Source organism: Octopus bimaculoides, chromosome 11, assembly GCF_046866305.1.
Source record: "Octopus bimaculoides isolate indiv1 chromosome 11, ASM4686630v1, whole genome shotgun sequence".
NCBI classification, from domain to species: Eukaryota; Metazoa; Mollusca; class Cephalopoda; order Octopoda; family Octopodidae; genus Octopus; species Octopus bimaculoides.
Genome location: NC_142938.1, coordinates 25,186,047 through 25,196,046, shown reverse-complemented (window position 1 = coordinate 25,196,046; position 10,000 = coordinate 25,186,047). Strand labels below are relative to the sequence as shown.

Below are 10,000 nucleotides of genomic sequence, written 5' to 3'. Positions count from 1 at the left end.
ATTAAATACTGTTAAGCATTTCGCCCGGTGTGCTACTGATTCTGCTAGCAAAGTATTATGAGTGAAACACTGAACAGCAGAAGATGGGGTAGGAACATATATGCAAACAAAGTAACACCCAAATACATTTGTGCGCACGCATACACACGCACTCGCGCACACACACACACACTTTCAAACATATATAGTTGCATACAAAGCAAATTTTTATGAGATGAAATACCTGCCATGAAAAATAACTGGTGCTCATTTAAAACACAAAAACAGAGCTAATGACTGGTTCATGTATATCGGTGTGAACTGGTTCTAGTTCAGTTATGCCTGTTCTACAATGATGCAGTATTCCTATGACAGAAATTACTTTGCTTTGAGAGGAGGCATGGTTCAATGATATCATTATATCACTAGCATGCTAAAGAAAGATAATACTCACAGTTATAGGGTTGACACATGGTCATTGAAGAAGATGTAGAACACCAGAGAGCAGCATCTGTCTCATTACCTATGCTATACCCAGTAAACTCACTGATTCAAGTATCATGTATTGGTACAGTTATGGCACGGTAGGAAGTTATCGTTTCATCATAATTGTGTCTTTAATATTTTATGCTTCTTATAAGGAAGTAACCTGGCAGAATCATAAGTACGCCAGGCAAAATGCTTAGTGGCATTTCGTCTGTCTTTACATTCTGAGTTCAAATTCTGCCAAGGTCATCTTTACCTTTCATCCCTTTCAATGGTCGATAAAATAGGTACCAGTTGAGCACTAGGGTCAATGTAACTGACTTACCCACTCTCCCCAAATTGCTGACCTTGTGCCACAATTTGAAACCAATACTTTATGCTTCTTCTTCATTGCCTCACAGTTGACTACATGCCAATATTACTAATGGTCCACAAGGCAGCGAGCAGGCAGGATCATTATCATGCCAGACAAAATACTTAGTGGCATTTCTTCTGACTTAACATTCTGAGTTCAAATGCTGTTGGGGTTGACTTCACCTTTCATCCTTTCAAGGTTGATAAAATAAGTACCATTTGAGTACAGGGGTTGATGGAATCATCTTATCCAATTCCACGAAATTGTTGGCCTTATACCAAAATTTGAAACCAATATTACTAATAGTTCACTTTATATTTGAATGTCTTAATACATCAAATTAAATAGAATATTTGCAAAGCAATATGATTTTATGATATCAATAAATAATAAAATATAAATGGCAGCTTCACTCTCTCCATCTCCCTAATACATGAGAATGCAAAATAGAGACTTATGCACCTGATCAGTTTCAACTGACCTCACATTATCTTACTTCATCCATCACAAAGCCCTCTGATGGTTCTTTCATCTCCTTATTTCTGATGATCCAAACCAGTGCTCTGAACCACATTTACTGTATAGTATACTATAAATTAATGTAAATTATGTGTTTTATAATAAGAAATGAGGATCTTTGTGGTTTTCGTCACTGTTTACAATGACCTTTAAAGAAATTTTTTTATGAATCATATAGATGTAATTGTTGACACTGAATCCGAATTTGGTATTCATTTATTCTAGAAAATTTTTTGCAAAAACGCTACAGGTATTCAAAGTTTGATCATTTTCAAAATTTTCAGCCAATCAGAAAACAGCACATTTGCTGCTGCTTCCATCATCAGAGGCCGGGGAGGGCATTGGCATATCAAAACATTAAACTTGGATTTTATGAAATAAATTATCTTTCTCGTATCTCCTTCTCCTTCTGCACATGCACAGCATCTTTAGTTACTATGGAAACAGTTCTTCACAATCAGCTATGTAACATGTGCAACTTCTTTGCTTTGGTTACAATGGAAATAAAAATTTTCACCAGATCAATATGTAAAATACTCACTTCTGATTGGCTAAAACACCTAAATTTTGCAAATTTTAAAGGCTAACAATTTTTTAATTATGGATTTATAGGAAAACTGAATTTCATTTTCATAATTAGTATACAAAACTTAATCCATATACCAAATGTGAAAACAATTGGAACAAAATTATAAACAGTAATGAAAACCACAAAGATCCAAAAAGGAATAGAATATGCATTCATTATTGTAATAAACAAACAAATATTTATTGATAGAAATTTATCAAAGGTTAAATGTTTTCATTAAGTAAACTTACAACACATAAAAGATGTGGAAGTTGAAAGTTAAGTATTCACCACATTCTTTTTTCCCAGCTTACCAGCTTACACACATCACCATCTCTATCGCTGAACAAGCCTTAATGTTCATTCAAAAGTAACATTCTTTCATAATTTATATGTAATCCAGAAAACGCTCAGCGTTGATGTATGAACAACAACTTTGGCATATCAGGCAGGAAGTTGTCTTTCTCACAATTTTCAATATCAGAGGCTTGCAGACAGACAATTCATTTAAAATAATGCTTTTCCTTTATGCACACACGCACCACCACACCACACACACACACACACACACACACACACACACACACACACAGATGACGAGCTGGCAGAAACGTTAGCACGCCGGGCGAAATGCTTAGCGGTATTTCGTCGGCCGCTACGTTCTGAGTTCAAATTCCGCCGAGGTCAACTTTGCCTTTCATCCTTTCGGGGTCGATTAAATAAGTACCAGTTACGCACTGGGGTCGATATAATCGACTTAATCCGTTTGTCTGTCCTTGTTTGTCCCCTCTGTGTGTAGCCCTTTGTGGGTAGTAAAGAAATAACACACATATGCATGTGTGTGCGCTTACGCACACTTACATACATGCACGCATGCACTCGTGCACACGCACACATACACACACACACACACACACATACACACACATACACACACATTCCTCTGATGTACGTGCATCCAGAATGTACCTCTAGTTGGAGGGAGAGAGGGCTGCATCAGCACCCAACTGGTACTCATGGCTGAGTGAACTGGACCAACATGAAAATGAAGTGATTTTTTTTTTTTCAGGGACACAATGCACCAACCAGTTCAGGAATTGAACCTCCATGTTCTTCTGATCAAGAGTCAAAGAAACTAACCACTAAGCCATGCAGCTTTGTCAAGCAGAAAAATAATGAGATCTGCTGTTTAGCTCAATTTATCTAATCTTTGTGAAATAAACAAATCATGTATCTGGTTCTTTATTTAAGAGATGAGGAATTATGTACATAGCCTAAAAGAAGTAACAGGTCAAAGGGAATTAATCAGCTAGATTATCTCTTATCCACGTATGACAAATGATAAACAGATACATTATTTACATTATTTACATTATTCACATTATTTACATTATTCACATCTGACAGATATTTGTCCTCATCTTGTTTGTTGTTAACATGTTTCAGCTGATATACCCTCCAGCCTTCAGGTGTCTTGGGGAAATTTTGAACCTGGGTTCTCATTCCTAAGGTATTTTTTGATGTTGTTGTTATTATTATTATTATTATTATTATTATTATTATTATTATTATCATTATTATCATTATTATTATTCAGGTCACTGCCTGGAATCGAATTCATAACCCCGAGATTCTGAGTTTGATTCCAAGCAGTGACCTAAATAATAATAATAATAATAATAATAACAACAACATCGAAAAATACCTTAGGAATGAGAACCCAGGTTCGAAATTTCCTCAAGACACCTGATGAAGGCTGGAGGGTAAATCAGCCGAAACGTTGTGTTAACAACAAACAAGATGAGGAGAAATATCCGTCAAATGTAAATAATGTAAATAATGTGAATAATGTAAATAATGTGAATAATGTGAATAATGTAAATAATGTAAATAATGTATCTGTTTATCATTTGTCATACGTGGATAAGAGATAATCTAGCTGATTAATTCCCTTTGACCTGTTACAACCACTCTATTTTTAATCAAATTAGCTCAGGATACTTCTGTTAACCCACATAATGAGTTTAATAATTATCCATCTTAAAAGAGATCATTAATGATTTCTGTAAAAAGAATTATTTACTTAAATCATAATGGTTATATACACAGGCGTAGTCTTCCAACATTATAATTAATTCATTTGAAATGAGTGTTATTCTACATGAATCAACAAACGACATTCATTTAAATTTAATGTTAGTTATGTATATCACTTTTCTGAAGAATAAGTCTCCCTATATAGCGTTTACAGAAACAATTTGACAACCCGATTAGCATTTGTTTGCTGTTGTTGTTGTTGTTGTTGTTATTGTTGTTGTTGTCATCGTCATCATCATCATCACAATTTTTCATTCTCATTGTAATTTTTAACATCAACATTCTCCTCATCAACATGATCATTATAATTTTCATTGTCATGACGACCATCATCATTACTATCGTGGTAGCAATCATCATTTCTATATTCAACACAACTGGGTTTTTTTTGGTTTTTTTGTCCTTACTTGACTGCAATATCCACAGAATTGACTGATATTAGAATCTTAGCCTGGTTTTTGCCTCTATCATCTGTTCTTTTCTAGAAAAGAAAGTCTATTGTCTCTTTTAGAATAGTCATGTGACTGTTTTTGCTTGTAAACAAAGAGAGACAGAGAGAAAAAGAGAGAGAGTATGCACATGCATGCATGTGTGCATAATTAAAAAATTATGTAGTGTATTAATTTGTCTTAGTTGATGTCTGTGTTGTCAATATCACATATGTTGTAGGTCAGTGATTCCCAATATGTCCCCAGAGAATTTCTGGTGATCCCCAGAGAATTTGTAGCCATAAAATAAATTGAAACCATTTCAGATCTATACAATATTGTTTGATAATAAAGACACTGTTAGTTAATAATAATTTATAAGAAGACAAAATAATAATAAGGAAACAAAATTCAATAATTATTCCATAAGAATCAATAATGTATAATATATAATCAATAATATATTACAATCAAGAATTACATAATTTAAATTTTACAATTACAACAGTTTCATAATAAATTTGATATTTTTAATAGATCACTACACAATATTGTTTAATAATAAATTTGATACTTTTAATTTATAGAAATAAAGTATTTATTATTTTATAGAAATAAATACTTTATTATTTTTATTTTTTTAAGATCAGTTGTAATAATGTCTGAAACAACTGCTAAAAAGGCAAAACTGAATACCTACAAAGAAGATTTTATCATGTTTGGTTTTATATCTGTAGACTTAAAACCTGTGTCTTAAATGTGATGCCATCATGACAAATCATTCCATGAACAAAATTAAGCTGGAACAGAACCAGAAATTAAGGTATCTATCATCTCTTGGTAAAGGTAGAGAATATTTTGAGATTAAAAAGAAAATACAGCCAATCAAACTACCCGATTTTGTAAAAAAGATAAATACTGAAAAAGCAAAGACACTCAAACCAAGTTATTTGGTCTCTGAAATTATTGCCAAGGTTGCAGCATCTCAGATTTACGGTGAGAAATTTGTCAAGCCTGCTATGATAGCTTGTGCAAATGAGGTTCTGGGAAAAGATGCTGCATCTACTCTGAGTACAATTCCACTTTCAAATAACACAATTACAAGAAGACAGAATGAAATGTCTAATTTTGTTGAGGAGAAGATTATGGAAATTCTCCAAAAGACAAATTTTTCTATCCAGGCTGATGATAAGCACAATTCATCACCAAGCTATCCTTCTGGTCTATGTCAGATTCATCCATGAAGATGATATGAGGGAAGAAATGTTATTCATTAAAAGTTTGCCTGAAACTACTAATGGAGAAGATATATTCAATGAAGTAATGCAGTATTTTAATGATAAAAATATTCCTCTGACTAATTTGATCAACATCGCATCAGATGGAGCTGCAGCCATGACTGGAAAAGTGAATGAAATCAGTTGCTCCTAGCATTTTTTATATACATTGCATTATCCACAGACAGCATTTGATTGCTAAGAATATTGGAGGACAAATGGAAGAAGCACTCAACACTGCCATACATGCATTTAACTATGTCAAATCAAACTCAGTGAATGATAAATTTTTTTTTGCAATTATGTGAAGATGGAGATTTTAAAACTCTATTGCTTCATACAGAAGTAAGATGGTTGTCAAAAGGCCTGAGCCTTGAAAGACTAGTGAATTTGTGGAAACCATTAATCAACTTTCTCATGTTCAAGAGTCAGATGACTCATTACAACTCCAAGAAGCAAGTTGATACAGCTAAGAAAATTTTGGAAAGCCTTTCTGAGTTTAAATCAAAAATATTCTACTTGAGTGATATTTTTCAAACAGTGAATCTGCTTAACTTAGAGCTGTCCTCAGAAGATAAAATGGCATACAGGGAAATTAAAATTTTGTTAAAAAACACTTTGAAAAAAAAATTTGGCATCATTTCAAAATTTTAATATCACTATTCCTACATCAGAATGCATTGCTGCATGCACTGCCCATCTTGAAGGCCTTCATGTAGACTTTGAAAGAATATACAATGATTTATTAAAGATAGATTATCCACTCTGGTTTGTAGACCTAGAAAATTATGAGCCAGGAGATGATAATTTTCAGTTGGCTGAAATGTTGTTGGATTTGAAAGAGAAATATGAAACTGAGAAGAATTGAAAAGGAAGGTGTCTTTGCCTACATATCAATAAAGGAATCACACCCAAATATTTTTTGCCATGTAGAAGCATAATTTCTTTTCCTACAACATGGATAGTAGAATCTGCATTTTCAGCTGTTATAGATATTTTAAGTAGAAAAAGAAATAAATTAGATGTCAACAGCAGAGGAACTATCAGACTAAGACTAAATGAGTTCATTAAAATTGATTATGATATCTTGTGTCAGAAACACCAATATCAAGCTAGTCACTAGCTGAATGGACTAAAAATGAACAACTTTATGAAAAATGATTTTGATATCTTGTGTTTATCTTTGTTTACTAAAATAAATTTTAAATTTTATTTTTTGTTTGCTAAAATAAATTTTAAAGTGTAAATAGACTATTTTGTCTTTACATTAAGTATTTTAGTGCGAAAATTGAACAGCATAAAGTAAAAGTAGAAGTGGTCCCTAGAGATTTTTTCAAGTAAAAAATGGACCCTGGGCTGAAAAAAGGTTAGGAACCACTGTTGTAGGTTTATGATTTCTCTTAATACCTGGCTGCATTCTAATTTATTTATTTAGGTCAAACAGTGTTTTTCAGTACATGTATGTATATATGTATGTCTGTGTGTGTATGTGTGTATATATGTATACATGTATATAGATATGAATATGTATGCAAATGCATGTATATATGTATATGTATACATATACATCTCTATATAAGTATATATATATATATATATATATATATATATATATACGTAAATGTATATACATGTATATATACATATGCATATATATATGTACGTATATATATATATATATATCTATATATATATATATATATATATGTATATGTATACAAATGTATACATATTCATGTTTATATATAATATATATATATATATATATATATATATATTACATTTGTGTGTATGTGTGTGTATGTGTATATATATAGTGTACTGTTCTGTTATTGGTTAAGATTAACAAAGAAAGTACTCCATCCAGTAACAGATAAATATCATTTAATAGACAAATTCACATCTTCAACTGTTTCCAAACAAGGTAATATTTTTTCCCATTGCTAGACATGTTTTTCATGGAAGACTGGAAATGATCAACCTTGCTTGTATGACTGTGATTCTCATTTACAACCATCACATGATGTCAAGACAAGGACACACACACAGACATGATAGGCTTCTTTCAGTTTACATGTATTCGTATGTATTTATATATCTCATCATCATCCATGCTAGTGGTACGTAAAAAGCACCCAGGGTTTGGTGTAAGGAAGAGCATCCAGCTATAGAAACCATGCCACAACAGACTATTGGAGTCTGGACTGTTCCTCAGTTGACCAGCTCTTGTCAAACTGTTCAACCCAAGCCAGCATGGAAAACAGATGTTCAATGATGATGATGATGATGATCATCATCATCATCATCATCCTCATCATCATCATCATCCTCATCATCATCATCATCATCATCATCCTCATCATCATCATCCTCATCATCATCATCCTCATCCTCATTCTCATCATCATCATCCTTTAATGTCTGTTTTTCATGCTGGAATGGGTTGGGCAGTTTGACCAAAACTGGCAAGCAGGAGAGCTGCACGAGGTTCCAGTTTGATTTCGCTTGAGTTCTACAGGTAGATGCCCTTCCTTATGCCAACCACTCTATAGTGAATGCTGGGTGCTTTCAACGTGGCACTGGCCTAAGTGCTTTTTGTGTGGCACCAGCACAGGGCTCTTACTGACCAATCTTATTCACCAGGGAAAGCAACATCAACACTTCTGCTGTGGAGGATGGGTCTTTATATAAACATACATACTCATGTGTTTTAACCGTTTACTCATTACAGAATCCCAATACCAGGCATCTTGTGCTACCCATTGATGTTTTGTGGATCACAGGATCAGAAGGTGGAAACTATTATTATTCATTTGGTGGTTGACACAGAATTGAAGCATACACAGCTTTACAGGAGAGAGGCATTCCTTGTAAACTAATTAAAGGCACAGCAGAAGACCTTAAGGTTTACATGGGATCATCTGCTCCTGATCTTCGATAGAAAAGGTAAATATTGTCTTTTTTGAGCTGAAACATTTTACTCTATTATTTACATTGATCTTTTTAGCTTAGTGCTAGGTCACAAATTTCAGTTTGTATAGTCAGTTGAATTAACTCCATTATACTATCGGTATTATCTTATTGATTATCCATGGAGAATAAAAGTTTTAATGGATTTCAATGAGAGTTGAGCTCGTGACATATAGAGATGTAACTAGAACTATTATGTGTTTCACCTGCATTTCTATTTCAGCCACACCACTGTTTGTATTTACTCCATAAACAATGAAGTAGACTGTAAGTGGTATTCAATTGGTTAAAAACAGTGCCCCAGTCTTCTTTGAACCACACTGTACAGTCTTAAAAAGAAACAATGAACCAACTGAAAACTGTAAATACACTGTGTCTGAAAATTTCACAGAATAGTAAATTGCTGGAATACCATTGACTGCAGGTTTCCTTGATCAAGGATGATTTTGGGTTAAAACAACACTAACAACTCCATAAACACTTCTGAATATATGTGCAGAAGCACATTAACCATCTGACCAAGTTAATCTTGACCTCCTCCACCAGCTTTTCTCCCATAAACCTACAATTATACACAATTAGACTCTACCCTACATTATAAATGCATATTAAAGTGGACTTTGTAATTTGTTGACCACTTAGAAGCTTTGTATATACTGTGTGTTGGATCGATTTGTTGAGCTAGATACTTGATTGACTGCCTACATGCCATACTTCTATTTTACAAAACTGGCTGGAGCTATACAACAACTGCAATAATCAAAGCAAGTATTTAAATTTTGAGAATCATCTAACATATTTTTACTATTAAAAAAATGGTGTCAAATTTTAGGTAAAAACTGAACTTACATAAATTTTTTAAAATAAATAAGGATCTATTAATTTAACTTAAAGCCGTAGGCATGTGAGATTAAATGACTTAAAGATGCATTAAGTAAATAAATTGTTCTTGCCTTCTTGAGACTACTTTATTTTAGCTTGCCTGAGAACAATTTTTTCAACAGACAATAGTCTGATATATGAGCTGCATGTCCTGTCCTGCATAAGTGGGAATGCATATGTATCAAAAGTTATAAGAAACTGAATAAACCTGCTTGGGAAGTAACTAAAAATTTGGAATACTGGGGTAATATGGTTGGATAAGAACTTTTGAAGGTGGTGTTCTGATATGGTTCATAGTAAATTAAAGTAAATCTATCAATTACACCTCCTCCCTAAGTGTGGTAGTCTTGTGTTAATGTAAAGTGAAAATACATAATGCAAATGGCATGAAGAGGAGACAGGCTTCTGGTATATTTGTAATTCAGTCATGGTCCTTCTT

At 33.1% G+C, this 10,000-nt stretch overlaps 2 protein-coding genes across 9 annotated transcripts in view; both read left to right on the top strand.

Annotated features, from left to right (window-relative positions):
- The window catches only part of LOC106869641 (gonadotropin-releasing hormone II receptor), a 568,181-nt gene that overhangs the window by 549,062 nt on the left and 9,119 nt on the right, over nucleotides 1–10,000 (top strand). For all 8 annotated transcript variants that reach the window (XM_089359709.1, XM_089359708.1, XM_052971649.2 and 5 more), the window contains one exon: nucleotides 8,441–8,655. The gene's annotated coding sequence lies outside the window, so the exon portion shown is untranslated. The remainder of the gene's footprint in view (nucleotides 1–8,440; nucleotides 8,656–10,000) is intronic.
- On the top strand, nucleotides 5,203–5,676 carry LOC149133214 (protein ZBED8L-like). Its single transcript, XM_089360510.1, has one exon. It carries the CDS (start codon nucleotides 5,203–5,205, stop codon nucleotides 5,674–5,676), a length of 474 nt encoding a protein of 157 aa, XP_089216636.1.